This window comes from Pseudoliparis swirei, chromosome 16 (genome assembly GCF_029220125.1).
Source record: "Pseudoliparis swirei isolate HS2019 ecotype Mariana Trench chromosome 16, NWPU_hadal_v1, whole genome shotgun sequence".
Classification (NCBI taxonomy): domain Eukaryota; kingdom Metazoa; phylum Chordata; class Actinopteri; order Perciformes; family Liparidae; genus Pseudoliparis; species Pseudoliparis swirei.
In genome coordinates, this window is record NC_079403.1 from 15,458,081 (window position 1) to 15,485,135 (window position 27,055).

Genomic DNA, 27,055 nt, shown 5'->3' on the forward strand with positions numbered 1-27,055 from the left:
TTTAAATTGGTCTGTTGTCTGATCCACGTGCAATTTCAAACTAAACCTGACGAGGTCAGTGTCGTTTCACACAAAACTGCAACCGACAGCAGTGATTGATTCAGCCTGACAGATACATTTTAATCTCGGGGATCATAGATCCGATTTATACAGCAGTGATATCGTAACAATGATAAATTGTATTGTTTTATTGCAGTGCAATTAGAATGGAATTATGATAGGATAACATTGATATCTTACTGTTTGTAATTCACTGTATATTCATATTAGTTGCACTCATTAAGATGTCAATCTAATAAAAAAAAAGACAGAGAACCCCCCCCCCCCCCCCCCCGCTGCTATTGCATGTTGGGTCTATCCACGGTTTCTTATCTGGCATTTAAATGCTGTGGATGAAAGGCTTCACTCTGCGCAGTTCCTCAGTAAACCTAATCCAGTTGTGCTTCGGAGGAACCCGATCCTCCTCCTCCTCCTCCTCCTCCCACACAGAGGATGCAGGGCAGTGGAGTGGTCCTAAGCTCTGACTCCTGACTGCAGAGAGAAGTGGTCGCGATCATCACAAGGACAGTCAGAAATCACACTCTTGGAAGCCCTAAGAATCCAACACTAATTTATCTTGACTCTCGAGAGCATGACAGAGCTCGGACTTCCACATTTGGGATGATTTTAATAATGGTTCGCTTCAAATGCACATTTTCACGGAGCTGCAGTTGAGGTTTCAATCAAAGTCCGACTGGATTCTCGCAGCGTGATGGATACAAATGAGTTCACAGTCCTGAAACTTTTTGTTGTCGGGATTTTGGGTGAGTGTGATGGATCTTTATGATTATTATAATGTATTCCTGCTTGTATTATTTATAGAACACGTTACATTACAAAGACTGAAACATGCATTCTGTGTGAAGACACTTGTCACAGCATCAATTCAATTCAATTCATTTTATTTTGTATAGCCCAATATCACAAATTACAAATTTGCCTCAGAGGGCTTTACAGTCTGAACCCACGACATCCCTGTCCCAGGACCTCACATCGGATCAGGAAAAACTCCCAAGAAATAGAGAAAACCCTTTCATCACACCAGAGCCCCTGCTGTTTTAGTAGTTTTTTCCCATCTCCTCACTCTTCAGGTATGCAATAGCCTTGAGCAATTCCATGGTATTCCAGTGTATTACCACTCAGGTGTGATACTCTTCATCACCATGCCTCTGCCTCTGCGTGTTAAGTTGCAAAGTGTACATCATAAGGATTGCTGTGACGGATCATGAACTCTAATCACCTCTCATATAGCGCATGCATTAAACGGGGAATATACTGTACTGCACCATGCCCCAGCGGACAGACCTGACCTATATCGCTGCCAATGGGAATTTCTGGATCTGGCTCATTAGCTGGTGGTCCAAGGAGGAAATCATGTATGAAATGATGTGTGTGACTGGTGAATCCACTCCCTGAAATGTACATTATCATGATTAGGATGTTTGTGTTGATGCTGTTGGATGTGCCCTGCTCAATATTGACACCAGAATACTGAGCATTGATTGATATCAGTCAGCATGAATCTATATAATCTGCGGTTGTTATTCGAAGCCCTGTTACCTCCTATAAGTGCAGCACTGAAAGTAGAGGCAGTACAGGGCACATATGACTCAGTGGTGAAGAGGAGTTCAGATATTAAGCTGATACGCAGCACAGTGGGCTCTCTCCATCAGCTGGTTAACTAGGATTAGTGCTCTTAGAGGGCAGTTGTGGAGCTGATATTTGGTCTGAGTGCCACCTGGTCTGACGCTGATAGAATGTACCCGGCTTCCTCCCATGTGGACACACAAGGAAGCCGATAGAGGATTTCAATATAAGGCTTGTCGTTCAGAGAGACTTTCAAACTGAGGTGCTTATCAAGTGTTGTTGTTTACCTTGTGCCTGTGGAGCGGTAAACCTAAAGGTGGATCAATAATGAACAAAATGACCAAAGATGCAATACTCTTCAGGAAGGCTTTTGGACATTTTACAGAGTTTTACCTGTACTAGATAATACAATGTGGTCCTTGTTTGGCTTCAGTCTGGACTCCTCTGGATCTCGACCACGTGAACAGCTGTGGCCCTGCAGCACCAAGCTCGGATTGTGACTTGAAGCATGTATGAAGCTCAGTCCCTCAAAATGCTACGGTCATGGAAAATGGAGAACACGATTTTTGTGTGATTTGTCTGCAGCTGTGGCGGCTATCAAAGTGAAGTGAGGCCGTGTTCCCAATGCTGTAAAGACTTGCTGCGCTGGTTTCCTGATAGCTCTTGTCTAGCCAAAAAGAGTTTCCCATTAGGATCTTCATTGGAGAGAAGAAAAGGTGGAGGCCAGATGCGTTCAAGGAGAACCAGATCACTCTGATTACTTTCAGTGTAAGGCAAGTGTGATTGATGCAGCAGGAACCAGAGTAAGCCCCCCCCCCCCCATCTGCACCGCAGTAGAAAAAAAAGAGCGACTCCGTCTGACGGCGAAGCATCTGCTCAGGCTAATAAACAGCGATTTATAAACTCTCACAGCAAGGGGACATGCCTTGGGCTCCATGTGTTCCTCTGCCATCTAAAAAATAGCACTTTTGTGAATTATTTAAAAATGCTATTCATAGACGTGGTGATGAGCTCAGTTGAGCGCATGTGGCTGATGCCCATATGCCATGCAGTTTTTACACATGGTGGTGTTTATCACCTGCACGTTCCAGGAATGTAATGCTTTCAAGTTTAGAAATCATGGCAAATCATTTGTTCAAATATATTTAAAAAAATGTTTATGTTGCTTTTTTGTCAGATATCAGGAAATAGGCCGATTGAATGTTACACTCGTAGTCTTCTTCGTCTTGTCATGCTGATTGTCCATCCTGCAGTTTGGCCCTGTTGGTCTATTCTGTACAGATATGTTCCACGTCTGTCTCCTGGAAGAGAGATCCCTCCTCTAAAGCTCCTTCTGAGGTTTCTTACTTTATTTTCTCCGTTAGTTTTTCCTCCTCTGAATCAAGCGTATCAAGGATGGAAGGTGTTACAAACACTTAAAGAAATATTTTTTAAACCATATGTTTTAAAACAACTCAGTCAAAATGTATAAACCTGCCATCCCACAGGGTTAAACATTCAAACTAAAAGTATTCAGTCGTGTGTCTGGTGTTCCCGACACTCACTAACACATAAAGAAAAAAATATTCAGAATATCTCGGATTACTAACGCGCTGGTCCGTGTCTCCTTTGTTCTGTGTCTCCTCTGTTTTGATTGGTTAATTCCCTTCACCTGCCCTCATCCACTCTTGTCTCGTTAGTGTCTCATGCCGTACACCTGTTTCCTCCCCTATATTGTGTCAGTCTTTCCCTTGTCTCCTGCTGGTTTGTTGTCTTTGGTTATGTCTTCCTTGTGCCCTGTGGATCCCTGACCTGCCCGTTTTGACCCTGCCTGTTTTGACCCTGCCTGTCTGCCGCGACCTCCGATTCTCTGCCTGCCTCTTTTTAGACTTTTTGTTTTTTTTGAACTTTTTGCCGCATTAAAGAGTTTTTTGTTATTCATATTGTTGCCGGTCCTGTTTCTCTGCACCTGAGCCTCACCCCGTGACAGGAATAGTCCGGACAGTAGATTGTAGTTGGTTCATTCTGCCACACTCGGCTTGTTCATCATTCAGACGTCCACGTCTCTGTCCCTGCACCCAAAAGAGTCGACATATAGTTAGAACATTGCAGACATGCTCGGTGTAGCAAATCCTTGATGTGTTGCTCATTCACACGTTTGAGCATCCTCTATAAAGCGCAACTGCAGTGGAAGCATGTTAAGAGCATTATTAATCTCAGTTGCCTGTAAAAGATTAATGAACTAGAAAGGTCCTGATCTTTGTCTCCTGACTCCTCCTGCTCATATCAAAGGCTAAAGCTGAGCTCCGGCTGATCCAGAGTCGCAGTGTGTGTCAGACCGAGCTCCTCGTGGTCATAAGACTGCGGAGGCTTCTTAAACTTTGTAGATGCGCATATTAACCAGATACGTACCTGTTATGATGATTCCATCTGCCAATAGAAATATATTTGTATTCATTACTAACTAGTTTTGACCAGCAAGTCATTTTTTGAGGCAAACATTCATTGGTGTCAGCTTCTCAAATATGAGCATCTGCATGTTCTATGACGGTAAACTGTTTATCTTTGGGGTCTGTTGACTGGATAACAAAATATACATTAATCTCACCATGAACCCCTCCTTAATGCACAGGAATAAGAACTGAGCAGTCAATGTTACTGCCTGCATGGACCAGTTGTTCTCAAATGGTGTTACACGTACCCCATGGCGTACGTGAAGGCACTCCAGGGGGTACGTTAAAAAATCCTCCTACTCCACAATGACTGATCAAAGCAAAGAAACAGACTGAGTCTGGAGAAGAGTTTGATCACAGCAGTCGCCTCCCTGCCATCGGACTGACAAGCACAAGTTTCTCACTAAAATAGAATGCAAAAGCACTCAGTTCAATGCAATCTTCAGTTTCTACTGTTCAATAATTCAGGCACTGATGGCACAGATGTATCTACCAAAAATGGTTAGGGGTTACTTGGCTGAAAAAAATGTCACAGGGGGGGTACATTACTCCAAAGCAGCCGTCTTCTATAATGACTCTCGTGACGTCATACGGGCTTCAAAATGCTGCAAGTCTAAGACTTTAATTTGAATGACAGCTCGGATTGTCTGAAGAAGAAGAAGTAAGAGGACAAACCGAGTTCCCATTATCTGATCTCATTTGCAGAGGACGTCATCCACTGGTACCGGCTCCTCCAAAGAGCAGCACGAGGGCAGAGACGGAGGTGGAGGGTCGTTAGTTGTCTCTTTATCACAGAACATAGGAGATATAGGAGAGAGGTCGTTTTCTGCCACACACCAGACAGATCCCCCGTTTTCAAAATAGAATAATGAGCACTATTTAACTGAGCATTGAATGGAAGTTGTAATGGATGATTGAAATGAATACCGACGGACTGAAAATAGCTTATGATGACAGGAGAGGGCCACAAGTTGTTTTCATCATTTTTGGTTGCACGGCCAAGAAGTAATTTTCCAATGAAATACGTTTCAATGACCACAGTAGACACTTTGTAATGAACTGAAACTGTAACGAATTGGATGAAGAAATAATAATCCTTGACATAATGATCAGTAATCCACTGCACTCTGTGTGAATCAGTCCTTGGTCGAAATAATAAATATTCGCTGAGATTGAGTAAGCAGCCTTTTACATTAAGAAACAGATCCAGACTTGTGGTGCTGAGAGAGAGCTTTGGTTACTGAGGAATGGTGCAATAGCTGTAAGAAGTTGTAAAATAATGCAAAATCTCACTGGCGGGGTTCATGGCGCTTCTTCAGTGATCCGTTTTTTAAAAACATGAATGACAAGTCAGTTTCAAGCCATCCTGTTCTAACTGCAAGCAAAATGACCATCTAGACATTTAAAAATGAGAACAATGAACAAATCTGGAAATCTAATAGTTAGGAAGAGTGTACCAGACCTCTGCTCGCTCCTCGTCTCTGCTAGAGACTAATGTAAATATTTTCACCGTCGAATCATTTGTATATTACTGTAATTATAATGAGTAATATAGGGGAGTTTATGGTTCATGTGATCTCGCATATTTCCTCTTTAATAAATACACCTACAGCAGTCAGACATCTATGCATTTATTCATGTATAGATCTTGTCACGGTTGTTATAAGGTGCGCCACCAGACAAATTAGCCCCAGTCAGATTTGGATTTTGTAAGTTTTTTATGAATATAGTGGAGAGCAAAGAGAGCACAGATACTTCAAAAGCTCCTGCAGTGATGTTACACTTCTCTCTGGTATTGGATCTCAGATTCATTAAGGCCCCACTCCCATCGGTCCTCTCGGTCTCTGCCCTGGGGTTGCAATGTGAATGTCGGACTCTGCCACAGCGTCTCTGTCTCTGCATACCAAACCTTCTCTCTGTCCGTCTCCCTCTTTGCCTCCTCTGCTCTCTTTTCTCTTTCGCCCTTTTGTCTGTAAAACCGGCAGATGAACAGCTTGTTGGCTCCCACTGCCTCCAGGGAAAAGGTCTTTGGCAATGTCGGCCAACCATTTATATTGCATTTCTTTTTTTGCTCAATTCCTTTATGCAATCAGTTTTTTTCCCAGGAAATGGGATTGAGTAAATAAATGTGAAAGGATTTGACGATCGCGTTATGTGTTTACTGTATAATTAAATCCGCCCATTTGTATATCCATTACATCCCTGGTGAGAAGTTTGGCCAAAGTCGGAGCGATAATGCATTCCTTTGGTGTGCTCTGGCTTTTATCACGCAGATTGTGCCAATTCTCTGTAATTAATGGTCAGAACAAGTTGACATATTTATAACCGGCTGTGTGGAGGACTGCATCACTCACAGGAGTAAAATGTTTACCGCTGCTGCGCTTCAACAAGTTCAGACATTTAGGGAAGATTGCATCAATTGCATGTGTCATTTTGGCAACAGGAGGCAGAATAGTAACACGGTGTCCTGTATTTCACATTGAGCCCAGTCCCAATTTAACAGCTTATTTTACAGCCTATTTATGTGAGAAGCAAAAATCACCCATTTCAATTAAACCGTGTTAATATATAGCTTTGTCTTTGTGTAGAGACTCCACTGTGATTCCTTTCAGAAGCATTTAGTGTTTTTCTGAAAAAAACAGCCGACATAAACGGGAGTAATTAATGCCTGCTGTGAAGTTATTTCAAACAATTACTTTTTTTTGCTTTTGTTGAAGGCAAGCCCTTCGGTGGAGCTAATTTGTGTGGTTTGTCAACAATGGGGTGAAAGAGAGGGGCTTTCATCTTTTGAAATGATACAGTTGTCTGGAGTTGAAGAGACCCGCATGGGGAATACCGTTCAAAACCTAAGTGGCGTTGCCTCTATAATGTTATATTTCTGGTTAATTATCTTCGTTAACCAAGAACAATTGCGAATTTATGTGCGCTGATTCTGCAAATTCAGTGTGTTATAATCAGATCCGAGCTCCTTATCAGTCACCAACAGCTGCCATGTGCATCTGTGTGAACACAACTGGCTCATGGGAATACTCTTTCACAAAACTAAATGCAAAAGCACCTTTTTAATTCCACTATTTTGTTCCGGCGCTCCATCACATAATGTTCATGAGACGCTGAGTGCAGCTGCGATAGCTCATAAACACATGGATTCTCCCCGCGAGGCCTTTTTCCGCTGAAACTCGGCTGTAATGTTCCTCTCTTCATGACAAATGGACTGCATATATATTGAGATGTTATCCCAAAAGCCTCGCATTCACCCACAACAGGCTGTCAAACCACAAGCAAAGCAATCACAAGCGCAACCGCTCCACCACCTACACACACAGCGGTTAAACAGGTTAAAGAAATTGCATTTGGCTCCGGAAAATCCCCCATCACAGATTCCTTCTTCTCCGCCACTGGCATCTTATTCTCCTCCCCCTCTTCCTGCTTTTGTTTGACAAGTAGCCCTCTGTCTTGGACATGTGTGTCATTTTTCCTCTTCCTCTCTCTCTCTTCAACCCTGGGACCCCCCCCACACACACACACACACACACACACACACACACACACACACACACACACACACACACACACACACACACACACACACACACACACACACACACACACACACACACACACACACACACACACACACTGATAAGAGCAGCCTGGATGCTTCCACTGAGGCCTGAGAGAAGGGAATATCTGTCTTGGTTTATCTTGCACTGCATGTAAGACACTCTTCTTCATTGTCTTTTTTACATTTTTAAATTGTTTATCTTTCAGGAGCTAGCTTTGGTTAAAAAGGAAATCAGTGGCAAGTTGCGCTGAACCATGAGAATACAATATTTTGTCTTTAGTGTAATATTTATCGCCCAGATTGACTTATTTTTCTACTTTCCCCAACGGCTTTCTTGTCCGGTCTCGGTTTGTTGATTGCTCATTCGCTCCTTGCGAATAATAATAATAATAATAATAATAATAATAATCACCCATCAGTCCATCACTGTAGTTTCCTCTCAGAGTTTTCTCATCTCCACGGGAGGTGATCACTTTTGCTTTTGAGTAAAATAATTCCAAGACTAACCAAAGGACATGAGGAGAGTCACACACCTTTCTGGGTCTGCATGTCTCTCGCTCCTGTGACTGTGGGTATTTCCAGATTTGTGGTAAACATCTGAAGCAGTTCATCAAGTCTGAGGCTTCAGAGGAGCAGCAGCGGCAGACAGCTGGTAGCCAGGCTGAGGAGAAGTGAGTCTTTGACAGGTGACATATCCATCTTAGAAATGATGTTCCCGAATGATGTTCTTTCCTCCATGTAATGCTGTAACAATATTATTGTTTGCTTAGATTCATGTCTGGATTTCTACTGAATTTCCCAACTGATTCAAGAGTCTGACTATCAGTCACATGTGCTAAAAATATAAGCTGTATAGTAATCAATAATAATATATTCAGAATATATCAAATCAATACGTATAACGCAATATGAGTTGCATGTACGAAGCCACAAATAATGCTTACCCAACGTTGCTGTACCCTCAGTTTTAAGTATCTTATAACTAATTGCAGTAATATATTTTGAGCTTAAAGCTTGTTGCGCTGTTAATTTCTGAGATATTCTTGTTGCTCTTTCCGAAAGCAATGTCTTAGTCCATCAGGAAAATCCAGAATCTATACTGTAAACTATTTGATTTGAAACTATTTCTATTGCATTTAGAAAATGGAAATACAGTCTCTTTAATATCTGATATCAACCCTCTGTATTAAGGAGACATCTTTGTGAACACAGCCACAGAAAAACAGTTTTAAAAAGAATTTCTTTCTCATAAGCTTTTATTTGTTTGGGCCACTAAAAAGAGTTTGTTACCCCCAAGAGGCTTAGAGGCATTTCAACGCTGAGAAGAAAATCTATTATGGGGAATAAAAAGGGAACATAGTTAAATTTGGGACAAAAGTTCAGAAAAAGATATGAGCTATTTATCGGTGTGAAAGTACAACGATATCGGTAATACTTTTATTAGATGATGTATGCCGGGACCATGAATAAAATGTCTTTTATAGTTTAATATGTGTTGTTCTGTTTGTTGTCCCTGACTCCAGAGGGTTAAACACTCACCAAATGATCAAACTGACCAGCACTTATACTCAGTTGTATTTGCTGTGGTCACAGTTTGTTTTCTTTCTCTTTCCTAACCTTGGACCAGCGGTGATCCTCTCACATAACCTAACACTGATTTTACGTGATGCTCTGTAACCCAACGTGACCCGGGCAGGTCAGTGTCTTTATCCCGACAACATCCTTTCCTTGTTGTTTTGTCAGATGAGGACACCTCGATGGCCCTCTGCGGGAGCCCTCTTCTACAAGGTCATTTATTTTCCAACTACTGAGCTCTACAGATGACATGGATGACTGAGTCTATCGCAGCCCATCCTTCTCAAATGCTGATGCTCCTTTAGCCGTCCTACACTTCAAACGGTGGCGCTCCAGGTGCCCTTCTTGCATCAATTTGAACACATGACATCTATTGCTTCTGTCCATCCTGGAGAGGGATCCTCTTCTGTTGCTCTCCTGAAGGTTTCTTCTCTTTTCCCCCTGTGACTGTAAAGACTGTAAAGCCCTCTGAGGAAAATGTGTAATTTGTGATGTTGGGCTATACAAAATAAACTGAATTGAATTGAATCAAAACTCTTCAGCACCTGATATTCACTTCAACTCTGTTCATGTCTGTTGTGGTTAAAAGGCTTTCTATTCATCTGTAGGGGAGTGCGAATATTTCTCAAAAAAGCAAGCTCTCTGCCTCCGTGACCTCAGGCGGATAACCTCAGTCATTGTTTGTAGAGCTGTGAATTCCCCTGGATCTGAGAAAGAAAAACAAAGGAGAAAGGAGTAACTTCATCCATGTAAAAGCAGAACAATTCTAATGGTGGGTCTTTTCTAAATTCTTGAGGTGTTTTGTACGGCATAAAAGGAATTAAAAAAAGTCTCTAAATATTCTTAAAATGATCTTATTATTATTAGGATGTTTTAAAATCTTAATCTATTACAATTCCTGCTGAAAAATCTGCAAAACAATTCCCAACAAAAGTTTGACCTCTCTCCTAAAATAAGATATCCATTATAATACGTTGCTTCCTTCTGGCCTGCTTATATGTTTTAGATGTCTTATATATTTTAGATGTCTTAGATGTCATCTGCAATTGAAAAACTAATTAATAAATTAACATCGGATGGTTGTGTTCTTATTGATGTAGCTTGTTTTAGTTGTTTTTCTGCAGATGGGGAATACGGGGGGGCAGCGGGGCTTGAAAAGCCAAGAACTCAATGATCTTCAAAGTAGAGTGGGAGGTCAGGGTGTTATTCATAAATGCTGAGCTTTGTTGGCGGATAAAATGAGCTTCAAATTTACTCAGAAAACAACGGTTTTGCTTGATTCACGTCAGATGTCCACACGTTGCTCAGAAATACTTAAGCAGTCTTCAGTGCCGAGTACATGAGCACAGCCCTGTAACTGCTGCTGTTCGATAGGTGAATGAGGACTGGATGGCAAAAAGTACTGTGTGGCTCTTGCTATTTAAATTGTACAAGGCTCGTGGCACATTTAATCATGTCACCCTAGTTATCAGAATCATCCAAACATTTACAGTTATAAAGCCCAGCCCTTCTTTTCTCAAAATTTGCAAAGGTTTTCATACCCATACTAAAACCAGTTCATCTCCTCAACCGCAAGGGCTATTTGAATAATGTGTGTTAGAATAAAGATGCAAATTGGGAGATTGGTTAAGATGTGTATATAGCAGTATATGTGTTTTGGTTTTTATAGTTATGAAAGACTGAACACAGAAAAAATCTAAAAATAAAAATAAACAAAAAAGGACCTCCAGGATGAAAATCTCTTTTAAATGACACATTTGTCAGCGTTCACTTTGCCAGATCTTAGCACAATATCTTAACAGTCTCTCTGCAAAGTTTGACTTTGATAAAGTGAAGTAGATCATTTTGAGAATTATTTTAGTAGACTTCACCAAATCGTGCTTTTTCTACAAAAAAAATTGTGATATTTCTATTTTCTCATGTAACGCACTTTTTTATTTCACTTTTATATCGCTAATGGTGTTCAATACATCCACATTCAGCAGTAACATAAACTAGATAAACCTAAATAATGCTTTTTTGCCATTAAATCATCATAAATATTTGCACATGTCATTTCACTCCGATGTAAATCCTGCAGCTTGATTATTAGATGCAGAGCAACAGACGTACGAGCGTCTGCTAATACATTATTAATAGGCAATTCGTGTTTTGTGATGTTCACGAAGCCAACGTGCATTTCTCTCCCTCTTTTCTTTACTCTTGCTCGCCTTCTGAATGCCCCATCACTCTCTTTTTTCATTTATTGCTCAATGTGCCTTCAGCGGATTTTCAGCGACTGTCTGTCTGTGGAGGAAGACAGCAGAAGACAGACGGCGCAGCAGGAAGAAAAATAGACAAAAAGACACCTGATGTATTACTCTTTCTAATTCCCCAGATTAGATTTGAATAAAGAAAACATTATTGCCCCAGGCATAGATACAGAGTGAGACAAAACCTCCCTCATATCCTGTTGGGGATGCATTATTTCATCCTCCCATGTGTTCAAACCAACAAAAGATGTTCACGGTGATGAAATCAGAAATTCAATTGGCAGAAAGAGTGCAGCCAAAGAGCAAAACTTCCCCCTCTAATTAAATCTGACAGTTATTACGAACCCTTCTCTTCCCCGGTACCTTCCTGTCCTGATGATGATGATGATGATGATAATGAAGAGGACAAGGCAGACCTGATAGAAGGCGGAGGTTGTTGAACAAGTCCTGCCTCTTGCTTTAAATCTATTTGAACAGTTCTGGCAATTCATCTACTTCTGTTCATCTTCTATTTCCGGCAATTTCATCAATATTTATCTTACCAACCTAACTGGCCACCTGAGCGAAATTTAACTGCCACGCAACCAGCGTGTAACACCTTCAAGCACCTTGAATTAGCGATCCCCTAGTTTAACACAGCTCTGCCTGGCTGGCATAATTCACACGTTTAATGTTGTTTCAATGTCGCACTCAGGCCACTTTTGAGTCGACAGTTCTAATTCGGGGCAAAAGATTTGTTGGTTTAAAGTTTGCCCCGAATAACAAATAATTACTGATTCTTGCTTTAAGGTGCAAGTATCCTATTCAAGTGGAGGTTGTCTTTTTATGGATTTGGTGTGAGGCCTAATGAACCTGTATGGTGATTGCTTCCTATGAAGTTAGGAACAAAAGGAGACTTACTTATGCCAGTTTTATTATGTTTGTGACTTTTTATTCGTCTATCAATAGTGTAACAGTTATTCCACCATAAATAGCCATTTTTCATTCTCAAGCATTCATTTGACAAAAAACAAGAGCCAGAATGCTTTGATTTGGCAAACTATCACACGCCAGGACGAGAGAAGCACCAAGCAGCTTTAATTCATACTCTGGAGCCTGTAAATCAACCACATCTCCCAGATAAACACTCACTGATTCCTGCAGCTCATCAACCTGATAGAGTGGATTTAGTGTCAAACTGACCCTCATGCTGAAGGCAATCCTGCTGCGAGATTATTGTACGATCCTCTCTCCTGCTTGTGTTTAATTATTCCTTTCAATAATATTTGATGGGTGTACGTGTCGACAGCTCGCGAGAATCGCACTCGAACAAGCATACAAAACAGCGTGATTTGTCCCATCTGAATAGTGAAAGCTGCTCTCGCCTTGGAAGCTCTTTGATTTCCGTCTTCTCAGATTCACCCAGCAGTTTGTTTGAAACTGTGTGGTTGAACTTTATGCTGAATAGAAAGCCCCGTCCGACTCAATTTATGGGTTACAGCAGCACAGATTTATTTTAATGACATTCATGGGAATAATATGCATACAACATGAAGAAGAAGAAGAAGCATTCTAGAGACAAAATATTCCGTTTAGCAAACACAAATACGCAACCCTTGAAAATAAATGCATTTTGCATAAATGCATTTTGAACTATTGCAGATGATTTACAGTATTTAGTTGTGTGAATCTGGACAGTTTAATTTGGTCATGGACTTTATACAAAAAAATCAATCCATTTATATTAAAATCAATGACCAACCATTTACATTCTCGACTTACAGCTCCACTGCGTATTTGAATGTGTACTTAGTCTCCAACGTGCCCGGAGTTGAGGGGAAATGAAATGCCACAGGAGAGCTGAGGGAAAGCAGCCGGCTGAAAGACAACTTTTAAAGTCGTAGAACTTTCAAAGATTGACATTTTCAGAGTGCTCTGTAATTTTCCATAATATTTGATGTATTGATTACTAGACACAAAGGACATACTTTCTCTGAATCTGAAGAAATGATTTTCTGTCTGTGTGTGCCTTGAAGAGAAGACAGGAAGTGGATTTTCCCTGAGGGAACAATAGTCCCAGAGAAAGAGCTGTGTGTATTTGACTTTGTGACATCTGACGAGCTCGGGGATTTCAGGCTGTCTTTTTCGATCCCATCTAATGAACTCGCCCGTCACCTTCAGGGCCCCGTTTGTTCCAAAACCTCTCATCTGAGTCCAAGTCCCTGTCATCTTTCAACTTTTACTTCCTTTTTCCTTTTTTTGTTTCAAATAATCCAACGCTGTGGGAACTACGTGATTGTGCATTCTTGTTCTTTTAATGCTTTTGCTAAATCTGTGAATGCATCGAGTTCAGTTCATAATCGGATTTCAAACCATTGACAATTGAATTCAGAACCACACATTTGTACACAATTAAATTTTCAATAGCAATACTGGTGCTTTTAAGTTTTGCAATGACTTACAGGAGAACATTGATACCACAAATCTTCTCATCTAACTCAACACAAAAGCACAAGATACAAAATGTCAGACCTTTGAAGGGTCTGTAAACTAAAAATATAAATAATAATAAAAATAAATCTTGTCTTTGGGTCTACAGATGAAAAATAGCCTCTTGGCTAACTCTGGCACATTTACTGCAATGTTTTTATCAATGTGCACTGTCCCTTATTAAATAAACCATTTGTCAGGGTGAAACAAAATAAAAAAGCTAATCAAAGTACAGCTAGTAAAATCAGGCCAGAATCTATTCAAATACTTGATCCATCTATAATATTCAAGACGAATATAACACCAGAATATAATAAATAGAATAATCTCCTCCCATCACAAACACTGCACCTCCAAACATCCTCAAACAGGGAAGTCTCTATATTTAGCCCGATAACTGGGTAGCAGTCTTCGTCCTGAGGGCATCTTTCCCACTGACTCTTCGCTTTGTAAGGGTGGCACTTCAAAGGGAGAATTCACCTTCCTGTGCAGCCGCACGTTTAGCTTTGGTCAGCCGTAACACTGGCGTGGAAAAAATTAGCTGCTGTGAGTTTGAATCAGAGAACAGGGAGGGGTGAGAAAAGTTTTTAATAGTGTGTACGATGGATGCACTTTTGTATTTAGCGGTATTATTGGGACACTTCCATTTCACTGTCATTTTTCTTCTCTGTTTGTCTCTTTCCTATTTTCTTTACCTCAGCTGGGTGTTCACCAAAAGACTAAACACATAAAAAACACATGGAACTGAAAACACTGTGCATGTGACAAAATAATGCATTTTCGGAATTTTTTTGATTTTGTTTGTTTGTTTCACTCATTCACGAAAATAGAGGTGATCTGGTTCGTATGTCACAAATAATCTGCTGATGTTTCGCAGGCAATGCCATTTACCACTGTCACGACATCTTATGTGAAGATCAGTTGGCACTGAAGACAGACGAGGCTCATGGGAAGTCTTGCTTCCATTGCTTCCATGGCTGAGTTGCAGTGGATCTCAGGCAACCGGTCAATAAAAGGCCCAGGGTCGGGAAACCTTGATGACATACTTGTGGTACTGACCGTGTTTACATGCATTCGAATAACTGGCTTAGTCGGACTGAAATCGAATTATCCGTTTCATGTAAACACCTTTGTTCGACTGTGCGGTCCGACTACGATCCGATTAACACCCCTGGATAACTCGATCCGATCCGGTTGATAATTAGACTATCGCGGCATGTAGCGGTGAATTGGATTAGGAACTGGACTTTGCGTCTTTGCGCATGCTTGAGATCCCGCCGCGCTCCTCCCCCCTCCCTCCCATGTCGTGACCCGGAAGTCGAAAGAGACGATAAGTTGTCACTGCCGGGAGCCTGGCCGGCAGAAAACAAACAAACAACGCTGTGGAGAACACAAGAGCCACCACACATTTCTGGACCGAAGAGCAGACAGAATTTATGCTTAATGTATTGAAGGAGTTGAACATACTAAAGTTCATGGTTCTTTCTCGAAATGTTGATGTGGTTGTTGTTGGTAGTGGTGAAGAATTACTCACTGCCATGTATATTGGGATAATAGCAGATGACCCAAAAGATAGCATAGTCCGACTAAAGCAAGATTCGAATTACACCATCATGTAAACGCACTGACTGATTCCCTGCAGAAGGAACTCATTGTGCCTCTTATCTCTGGAGTTACTCCCCCTACTCCCTCCCATTGTGCTGAAAAAAGCTCTTGTTGACTCCTCTAGTGAATAATAGAAGTCGTTACCACCTTCATTTTCGAAACACAATGCAACCGCTGCGGACGCTCTACTATAAAAGTTCACATGGGATTTTGCAAAGCTTTTGATGTGAAACAAGAGCACTGGGGAGTTTGAGTTACTTAAAAGATTTAGTTTGAATGCAGCTCAGAGATGATACATATTCCGACAAAGATCGACGCGTTGATTTTGATCAGTGGATCAATGGTCACAGAGAGAAGCACACACTACATTCATGTGTTTTTTAAAATTGAATATGTATAACATTTGTAGCCTAAGTCATTACCAGTTCACTCTATTTGACACTTTATTCCCTTTTATTTCTCTACAGTCAATGCCTGGTTGATGCGGGGGTTGTCAGGTAAGAATACGCATCCATCAAATACAATGAGATGACAGTCCCTGGGGACACCTGAACTGAATTGCTGTTTTGCTGACATGGCCATTTATCAAAAGTGAAACCCACAAAGCAGGATATATGACCCATGAATGTTCTTCTTCTTCTTTCCGTCTTCTCAGCCACTGAGAGTTTCAACATCGAGCCCACTCTCCCCCGGCCAAAGAAACTCTGCAATGAGTCCCGTCTGCAGTGGGAGGTGGAGGTCTGTGGAGAGGGCTTCAAGCGGGACATGGGTCACATAGATCAACAGCACTGGTGTAACCTCACATACTTCATCAGGTACTACATTATGTTTATAACAGTATACAACTGTGTTAACCAGGAGAGGGGTGGGGGGGGGATACAAGTCAGAGTTGCTTTGGGCCATTTTGAAAGACTTCCATCAACTAGAGGCTGTGTTTATAATTGGAGGAGAATTTAACGCTGGAATGAAAAGCCATTGACTTCATCTTGTCTTCCGGAGTATTTTCAAAGCGATGCAACATCTGACACGCTTGATGTTGCACTGCACAACAAATCTGTTGAAAAAACAGAAAACCGATGACAAGTTATGCAGATACCCCTCCTAATATATAAAACTGTTTACCATCAATTGTCTTTATTGGCATGTTGGGGATTTTGCATCAGTCCTGCTGCTGTAGTTGTCAGCACTAACATGCAGCACAAAAAACGACATTGATGAAATAATACATAACCCTTTCTTTCTGATTTGTAAATAGATTTCTGAACATTTCTCCTCAGAGAACTTATCTCTGCCAGTCCTCTTTTCTCACGTACTGTTGTCTCCTTGTTTGTTTGCTCTATATTCGTAGTCTCGGTGAAGGGGTGCTACACGGTGGTACTCTCAACGGAACGCTTAATTGATAGAAAGACGGTAATCCATCTCAGCCTCATGCAGCTGGTTGGATGTGTGTGGGTGGGAAGACAGCTGGAGGTCTGCTTCCCAAAACCAGAGTTGTTTTTAAAGAGCATCTGAGCTTTGACCACCCATCTGTATCTATCGTTATCCAACTCTTCACCTCATTCCCCCCGCTCACCTTTGACCTCTCACATTTATTTATTTTCCTTTTAACTGCGGAGTCAGAAGGGGAGGGAGAGACTTTTGCGGTTTCTCGCAAATACACACACGTGGGAGCTTAAAATCAACGTCAAAATAATCATCTGATTCAAGGATTTCTAGGAAAAATGAAGTAAAAATATTCTGTGAAGAGGAGTTTCACCCATGAGTCAGTCTCTCTTTCTTTTTACAGTCATGCACTAATTTATTAAAATATGTGTATATTGAAGTGTGAAATGTGAGATGAACTACATCAAGAGTAACTGTCAACTAAATATGACGCTCATGAAGCCAGATGACTTTGGACATGATGGTCAGGGATAACATTTAGGAGGTCAGGTAGCAACGGAGCCTTTCATTTAGACATTTCAACAGCCATCTATCGATCTGGCTGTCAGCGGTGCCATTTGGAAATGTATATAAGGATTGCTTTTGCAGAAACAATAATTGGATAGAAAATAGCAAAACTGTAGCGTGATGAAATGTGAAATTAGATGTCAAAGCAAACCAAAGTTAAAGCTGCTATATTCAATACTATTCTAATAAATCACAGTACTACTTGTGTCACCCAACCCAATCATCCAACTCTGTATTTACCCTCAACCTTATGGAGTGTTTCTTGTTTTTCAGATTGTTTTGTTGTCTGTTTTGATTCCCTCGTAGCGTCATTCCAGACACAGCAGGCAGATGTTTTCAGAGAAAAGGCGCATCCACCGCACGGTACCTGCAACACCAAACAGCAGCTGGCGACTAGCTGGTGAACACAGTGGAACATTTAGCAGCTCAAGAGCTGGTTGGAGAGATGGTGGAGACCAAAAACAGAGCTAACAGAGAGGGAATATTGGACTTATATTCGTTGGGTAGAAACAAACACAACTTCAAATGAATGATAATGTTTATCCTTAACCACTGGTTGTGTAAGGAGGCACATGTTTGTACCGTTAGATTAAAAGGTATTACTTGTTTTTATTGTGATCAAAGCTCCCAAAAAATCTGTTTAGTACGAAAACGCTATTAATCTGATCTCATCCAAGTTCAACGCCTGCCTCTCTTTGAGGCTCGGCTTTCCTCTTTCTGAATGCAGTCTAGAGTCAGCCACACAAAATGATTCAGTCAAAAGTACATCAAAACAAGTGATACTGATTTTCAAATAGATGGACACTGAACACTGACCTGAGCTCTGGCTCAGATCACGAAGCTGGTCCAACTCTGATTCTTCACGTGGGCATATTGCAGCGTATCAAGTTGTTTACATTCCAGAGCTCAGGTCCAAATGGTGTCTCAAGTGGTACTAAAGTCAAAGTACAGGCAGATTGTCTCTGCTGGCTACAAAGAAACATAACACAGGACTTCTTTCAACTTTGGCTGAAATGTGGAGTGAGACTGCTCATGGGAGAAGTTTCCCTGAGGGGTTTAGTTCAACCCAAAACATGGTCTTTAAACCTAACCCAGTAGGTGGGTTGCCTAAACCTAAGGAGATTTCTGACAGAGTCCTGAAGGCAAACGTGTCCCATGTGCACTTCAGGTTGAACTGATCAGATTTTGGTGGTCAAACGTCACGGTCACCACACAAAACACATTTATGACCATAACTCAAGAATTAAAATGCTAATTATGACAATTTCACACATATATTTCATTTTGATGAAAGACATTTTTAATGTGGGTGTATTTACTACACTACTATTACATGTCATTTAGCTGACGCTTTTATCCAAAGCGACTTACAACCACGTTACATTCATACACCGTAGACACAGCTACAGGGAGCAATTCAGGGTTTGGTGTCTTGCTGAAGGACACATCGACTAGGGTGGGGATTGAACCGCCAACCCTCTGATTGAAAGATGGACCTGCTTACCACTGACCCACAGCTCCCCTATTTGTGCACTTAATACTTCATTTGAGCCTGAAGGAAGGGGATAACAAGGCGGGAGAGAAAGAGGCCGAGCAAAGGCACAAGAGGAACAAGAGAGTAGAGAGAGGCATCGGGCTTGGAAGAGCAAGGGGCCTCATGTTTAAACAAAAGCGACCCCTGCAAAGCTTCCTCCCTTTGACAAACGAGCCGTGCCCCTCTGCCGCGCTCTCTGCATGGCCAAACACGCAGTCAACGTGATTGTTATTGTTGTAAATGAGCCGACATTTCTAAGACACAAGTGTGAGTGTGTTGTGTGTGTCCGTACAAGTATTCACACACTTCAATCATTTACTTCTAGTAATTATCCATTTTCTGCCCACAGTTGTTTCCAGCTCATAGAGTAGGCTTAATGTTGAGCACTAAGGAGCAGGGAACAGTGGTGTCGGTCTATCTGGACCTTTTAATAATATACTGGAGAGTCACTGTTAGGAATTAGTGTTAGTCCCTGTACGGAGCAGATGCTGTTTCCTACTGCCACTAATGATAACTGATGAACCATTAAGATGAGCAAGCCTCATTTTAAGTGGGTTATGTGGTTCACACAACTGACTGCTACCAACAACTGTACCAGCCAGCCATGGAGAGAGAGCTCGGTGCATGCTTCCCAATCATAGAGAGATGTTCTGCGTTGCACAACGATATAAGTTCCAAAACATAAGACGCATAGTCCAAAAAAAATACGTTTGCTTTGCCTCATTCTGGAGAATTTCACTTGCGCACAGTTTAAGTGTTTATTCGTTTAATCTGATTCACCAGTAAATTGAGTCGTCGCTCCCAGAGCATAAACAACGGAAACACAGTAAATACCAACGAAGAGAAGCAGCATTGCATCCTTATGCTAGTGTGTGTTAGTGTGTGTCTGGTGTGTGGATGGGCCAAGGCGTCCGCTTGATGCATATATTAAGTGTGTCTCAGTAGAAATCTAATATCAGCTGGTCAGGGGTTATCTTGCCCGAGCAGTATAATAATAATAATAATAGATTATATTTATAATGCACTTTTTAATTTGCATGGGCAAAACTCAAAGTGCTACAAAGTAAAAATGGTTTAGATAAAACAGAATAAAAGCAGCGACGTCTATGTTCAAATCTAGTGAAAAGCTATTCTAAAAAGGTGTGTTTTTAGGCCTTTTTTAAAAACATCCACAGTCTGTGGTGTCCTCAGCTGGTTTGAGAGGGCATTCCACAGTCTCGGAGCAGCGGAGCAGAAGGCTCGGTCTCCCATAATTTTCAGTTTGGTCCTGGGGGGAAGAAGGAGGTTTGCCTTTTCAGAGTGTAGGCTCCTCGTGGAATTTTGTGGGGTGAGAAGTTCTTTGATATATGAGGGCGCATTTCCATGAATGCACTGATAGGTGAAGAGGGTGATTTTGTAGTCAATCCTGAGTGAGACCGGGAGTATGGTTATTGTGGGTTCAACTGGGAGCTATGATGTCTCAGGGGGAGCTATTGATACATCATTTTCGCAGGAAATAAATAATATTAGAAACTAAAGATATGCTCTCCGCAGCTTTCGTATAAACTATCCGTACCTTTATGTCATTAGAAACTGTCTTGAGCAAAATATCACATGCATGTGCTGTTTATGTGTTTGAGATCATGTTTGCAGTTATATAATGTATCTAATACCATGTTATTCCTTCAGTAAATCATCTGAACTTGGGATAACTATTTTTACTCTGTTTATTGTGCGTGCGTGGCAGTTTGAAAACCTTTTAGCTTTTGTGTTTTACATCTGGGGAAAAAACTTAAAAAGTATTGTTATTCCCCACAGTCCTGAATGCTGCATTTTGAGCACTTCTGCTTGAAATTAAAAAAATATATTTCTCCCTCCATCCTGTTATTTCATTCTCCAATCACTCACCCAGTCTTCTGCAGAGGTATAAATCACACTTTTAGAAATTATTTGACGTTTTTGCACATAGAACAATCCTTATTTACTCATAATTAGTTTTATGGACAAACTTTTTACTAAGAGCAAAAAGATATGCCGTTTGTAGCCTACATTAAGATGTCCATTTCCCCCAGTATCTTGCAACATTAAGCTCAACTTTTTTCAGTTTCCACAAAATAAACTATTGGGGCCTCTTTGCCTTATATGCTTTGCATTATTTATATATATATAAAACATACAAATAAAGTATAATGAGCAGTATGCTTGAGTTTCATGTATATTGAAGTAGCTGACAGTCTGTATGTAGTCAACAACTGACGGTCAAATAGAATATAGGAAGTTCAATTGAATAATATCTTAACAATATTTATTGTCAGATTTCATATTGAACTGAATGAATTATAAATAATATATACTCTTATCATAAATACAAGTTATTCTCTTATTTCTAGTAAATTAAGGGCTGCATGCAAAAAATAAATACAGAGATATTTTGTAAAATGTGCATCTTAGAATATTTTTTTTACTGAATTGTAGTTACGATTCAGCTTTAAATTCAGTTTATTCAGGTGTGAAGTGATGTTAACCAAGAAACATGATATTATATTATTATCTTCTAAAAAGATAAATTTGTGTGCAGGGACTTTATCTGTGATTGAAGCGTCTTGTTTCCGCTCAACTACACTCACTGTGAACGTCATTGTTAACCAGTGAACTCATGCGTTCAGATTCTGAACATATTGGGCTATGACAACTTTTATTTTCTGTTCCTACATTTTGGATGTGAGTGGGTACGTTAGTTTAAAAGATGTGCTCCGTCTCGTAGGGGTGCATCACATTGACGCTTTTAATAATCCTCACGGTCTCTGAACAGAACAGAAGTCAGTTGTGATTTTCTTCTAATCCTTCCCCTCTCTTCCCAGTGAGTACTACGTCTTCACCAGCTGCACAGAGACGAAGGCCGAACTCGTCAGCTGCTACTGGCCCAATCCACTGGTGGAGAGCTACATCATCGGTATACACAAGCACTTTTTCTCCCACTGCCCCATGGACCAGGTGGTGTGGGTGGACCCGCCTGAAGACACGCTCACTATCCTCATCCTCGTCCCCGTTTTCCTCACATTGGCCATGATCGCCCTGGTGGTCTGGTGCAGCAAGAGGAGTGATGTTCTGGCTTAGAAGGAGAGGAAGATGGAAGAAGGTGGAGCCGGGTGGAGTTCGGACGTCTCTACTCAAATTATTCTGTACAGAGGAGTGAGCAAAGGTTTTAGGAGATTGCTTCAGCTGGCCAAATGACCCCATAAGTGATGCCACAAATCACCTCAACCTTCAGGGAAAATTAAGAAAGTAGGGCCTGGGAGTACAACGCAGTATTTTATTTCATATTCTGATATAATGAGTGTGATTTTTCACAGTTTTGACATTGATGTACAATCACTCAACATGCATAACTGTTAAAGAAGCATTTGAAGCACGGAATTCAGTTCCACTGTTGAACATCTGATATGTTAATGCTTAGCAGTAGAATGTTGCTACTGTCCAAAGGGAGAAAAACACAGCACCCATGAAGCTCACTTTTTCACAATAGTTTATTTGGAACCAAAAAAGAAAAATAATACGTTTTAGAGCAGAACCTGAACAAGAAATTGTAAAGAATCTCTCATAAAACCACAACTATCGCTTTTTACACTTTGTTAAACAAAATTTAAAACATGTTAATTACAGTAAGTGGGATTTGTTACATTTGGATGGCGCCATATTAGCGGTTTCCCTTGTTTACCGCCTTAAAGAAATACTTCACTCACAAAACGACCATTTCTATCCCAATTACCATCACATGTTACATGGGAATATTGAAGATTTATTTTTTCATGCATGCAGCTTGGGTAAACAGAGAATCTGAAAAAAGATGGAAAAAGTATTTTAAATAATCCGATTGTGGCAAAAATGTATGTGTTTGTGAAGTACTGAGATGCGACTGGATAAACAAGAGTATATTTCACATACTGTGTTAGAGTTTGGAAACAATATTGAAATAGTTTGGCTATTGTTTGGCACGGCCCCCATTTTATTGGCAAAGTATTCCTTTATTAAACTAAGCTGAGCGGACATGAAATCTTCTAATTTAACTCTCGACGAAAAAGTAAATCATCCTATTTTCCCAAATAGTCAAACTCTTCCTTGGAGACACAGAGGACAATGACCGACATCACTTGGGTCATTGGGTCAATTGACCAGCGGGACAATCAACTAAATTCTTGAAGCTCATGGATCCGGACCGCTGACCTCGGGGATTTATGTCTGAGCTTTGGACCTTTGCTGAAGGCCAAAGTATCCACTAAGCCTCTGAGGCAGTGACTGAAGTCTAAACTGGTGGGAGACGACTCCCAGAGGACACCATTGTAACATATTACTGGATGATGGCTTGGATAAAAAAAAAGTAGAAGACGACAAATTTGGACTTAGTACTGATTCTGAAAGTTTGATCTTACTGTTGAGTTACTGAAATGACTGTCGCCACTGGAAAGGATGCACTGGCTCTGCAACCCAAAGACAAGACAACACGATGATCCATATATATTTTGGGACTAACATTTCTTGTGTGACTACCTGAGCCTCAAGGGATTGTTTTGTAACGTATCAGATACTGTTGAGTAAACTACTGTTCACTCACAAAGAGAGGGTTCTCAATGGAAACGAAGAACTTTGAAGTGACATTGAAACCTCATTCTGAACAGGTATGCTCTCTGTCCGTGCGGTTTACTGTATGTGCATCGACCCTCCTGTGTTACTCAGACCACACCGATGCTTTGAAGTGAATTCCTTGGGGGAACGGCTTGATTTAATGTACACACTTCATTCGTTCTTTGAATTCTACAGGCACGAGGCAACTAAACCAAGCACTGCTATTTTCTTTTCTTCCAAAGCATAAGGCATCAACCACTGTATGTCAAGCCTCACCTGCACACTTCTCTCTATGGAAACTGATAAATATCTCTTAAAATAAGTGTCTGCTCTCCTTCATTACATGAACAAAGCAAAGTACATAGAAAACAAGCACTTTCTAACTTTCTAACTCAAATGTTGCGATGCAATGTACTCATAGCTTGTACATCTGGGATTGAACTCATTGGGTCTCACGCAGTAAGCAATCGTACGAATAAGTTTCCATTCATCAGTTTTGTGTGGTCCAGACCTGTCGTAGTCATCGGTTGGTTGTTCCATTAGCCAACCGATAACCGAGCCTAAGGTTTTCACTGTTGGATCGTATATTTCATTACTTTGAAGCAATTTTTTGTGTTTGTTCTTCAATAGTTTGGAAATTCAATGTAGGACATATGGGGCAGGCTGCAAAGCCCACTAAGGTACTAATGTGGCCTTGTCTAACAGTTATAAACCACTTCAATGCCAACAAAAAAACAGTCAATATAATTGTTAGATTCCGAGAAACCTCATAAACTTCATCTACTCCAGGTAAATATTCTTAAGATTTCAATAAACCAAACCCACTAAATGGTCGCCATTTTTTCCTGCAACAGCCAATCATGTATTCAGATTCTGAGACTTCCCCTCTATGCAGACTTATTCACAGTAACAACTCCGTTAGACTTCACTCTTCTGGTGTTTTCTTTTAGTAGGATTATTTTGGTGTAACCTCCTTTGGAAAGATATCCAGCCCAGCGCAGGTCAGACGGTGCAACTCATAATTAAACAAACAATCACATTCAGTAAGTTTCATGATTCATCGCACGGCCTACAGGTGTTTCCTATGAAACCAACCCACCTAGAATCTGGCGCCTCTGAAGTCGTCCAGAAGCTGCTCCGCCCCACTGAGTGAGCACTGCTTATGAATAAATATCTGAATCCACTTAAGTCCTCTCATCTGAGAGGCATGATAATGTACGTGTCTGTGTAGCACTAAACATCCATCACTGTCAAAAGGAAATGCAATCATTCCAGGCTTGCTTCGGCATGCTCATTTAATCATTTTCCTGACTGGATATATGGTCACAATTAAACTCAAAACAAAGCTAGAACTATGCTTCATGTCCCCATTTTCCTTTTCTCACTGTTTCTTTAGCAATCGGGAGAACACACAAATACATAAAGATGTGCAGACACATCCAATCTTGAACTATGAGTGTTAAATTAAGCTCTTCTTATCCTTGTTTAGCCATTCATATTTTCCTCCGTGTTCAGCACTATTACCATTCCATTATCCAAACCGCTTATCCTTCTTTAGGGTCGCGGTGAACTGTTACCAGACAAACTTTCTATTCCAAATGCACATTTCAAAGGAAAGTGAGGTCACAGTATGAGGATGACATGTCATCTTTACAGATATTTAAAGGGCCTGGTGGGGACAGCTGTGTCCAGCTATTCCATCTGATTAGAAGTCCATCTGGTCATCAAACTACGTGAACCAATAAGAAATGACTATACGTGGTTGAAGTCTGTCTCCGGCTTAATTCATACTGCACAAAACACCTGGTCCCACCAGCATCTGAAATGATAAAACGTATTTCCTTTCAGTGGAGTCTCTGCTCTCCGTGGATTAGCTAGTGGGGATATATTGTGTCGTAGTAGACTTGCTGTTGACTATTTACATTTTAATTGTTGTGCACACTGAGAATCTGTGTGTCCAAAAAAGAGGAAGACATGTTGCAGCTTTAAAAAAAAAGTAGTTTAATTTAGTAAGCCTACTTATCAACCTTCCTACTTGTATTTAGGTTTCCTACAGTTTATAAACTGTTCCACAAATAGTGGTTTAGCTTTTAAACAAAAAAATAGATACGTCTGTTTGATAAACGTGTTAACTAGTCCTGGAGCGACCGAGCGAACAGCAATTAACAAAAGGCCAGGAGGAGAAAAACGAAAAGAACAGAGAAAGTAATGAAACTCAGAGCTGATAATTAGAACAAGCATGTTTTGTATTGCTAGGCTGCTACAGGAAGACATCGGCATGAATAACAAGTGGCACAACAAGTGGGAACTCCTGCGTAGGGTTACCAAGGTGTTTGGGGCTTTTAAATGCACAACAATGTGCCTGAAACCTTCACATAATTCATCACTCTAACTCTGTTTCAGTTCTTTTCATTCTCTGGCCTTTCCACAGGCCTTAGATGAGCTTCTTTCACACTGCAGTGAAAAGGTGCTTTTGGAAAATGAATGGAGCGTGTTCAGTCTCAACAGCTCAAAACACTTTAAAAGTTTCTCAGTCAAGCATGTGTGTGTGTGTGTGTGTGTGTGTGTGTGTGAGTGCGTTCAGCCTCAGACATCATTCTTTTATGAAGATACCTATATTATCTTGACTTACTTAAACAGACAGGACAGCTGAATGCACGAATGATTTGCTGCGCGTCTGTGTCCATCTAGAAACAATACAAATACAAAGAACACCCAGTCGTGCAGTTTCAAATCTTATCTTTGCATCATGTAAATAGACTCAGAGTCAAAGGATGCAGTCATCTCTGTCAGTGGGGGATGTCAATGATGTTGACATTGCTGTTGAGTCCGAACTGTGAGGCACAAAGCCGGAAAAGACAAACTCAATGACCACAAAACAATCACAGTATCATTACGGGCTCCTCCTAAACAAACAAGCTGCAAGATATCAGGCAATATTTATTATTTTTTATATTTTTTATATTTATTAGACATGAAGCGGAACAAGTGGTTGTTCTGGTTTCTTCTGAGAGGCCAAACAAAAGGGTTCAGAGACACAAACCCAGCAGTCTGAGGGGACACGTCGCAGTGCAGTTGCCCTCAAGGATGGCTTTTTACAACTCCTCCACGGCCAGCGTCTTGGAGGCAGGAAGGAAATTAAAGCTTTTTCCCAGACTTGACAGAAGAATTCAGGGAAGTGGGTTGACCCGGCGGTTTTGACCAAAAGCAGTGCAGGAAGTGCGAGAGTGCCATGCTTCCCCGCAGGGCTCCACTGTTGTGACGGCTGACCCGCTGGCCAGGCACCAAGCACTGCGGCCCAACTGCCTTTTCAAGGTTTATGGCAATTTCTTGCATTTTATTTCAGTTATTTTCGGCTATTATTGTAAAATTTAAACTACTGAATTCCTGCTTTGTATTTATTTTTCTACACAGCAAGAATGTGAAACAATGTGCCATGAAAAGC

At 40.9% G+C, this 27,055-nt stretch overlaps 1 protein-coding gene across 1 annotated transcript; it reads left to right on the forward strand.

The window, feature by feature from the left end:
• Positions 1 to 532: 532 nt before the first annotated feature.
• LOC130206399 (receptor activity-modifying protein 3-like) lies at positions 533 to 23,932 on the forward strand. Its single transcript, XM_056434351.1, has 4 exons — positions 533 to 803; positions 15,992 to 16,021; positions 16,180 to 16,339; positions 21,849 to 23,932. The coding sequence occupies exons 1-4, from the start codon at positions 752 to 754 to the stop codon at positions 22,102 to 22,104; spliced, it is 498 nt and encodes a 165-aa protein (XP_056290326.1). The 5' UTR covers positions 533 to 751; the 3' UTR covers positions 22,105 to 23,932.
• Positions 23,933 to 27,055: the final 3,123 nt, after the last annotated feature.

Bases quoted from the DNA above. Each gene is read 5' to 3' on its own strand.
- LOC130206399 (XM_056434351.1), top strand. From the start codon at position 752: ATGGATACAAATGAGTTCACAGTCCTGAAACTTTTTGTTGTCGGGATT. The intron at 804-15,991 runs GTGAGTGTGATG...ATTTCTCTACAG, and splicing joins TTTTGTTGTCGGGATTTTGG to TCAATGCCTGGTTGATGCGG. The intron at 16,022-16,179 runs GTAAGAATACGC...CCGTCTTCTCAG, and splicing joins GTTGATGCGGGGGTTGTCAG to CCACTGAGAGTTTCAACATC.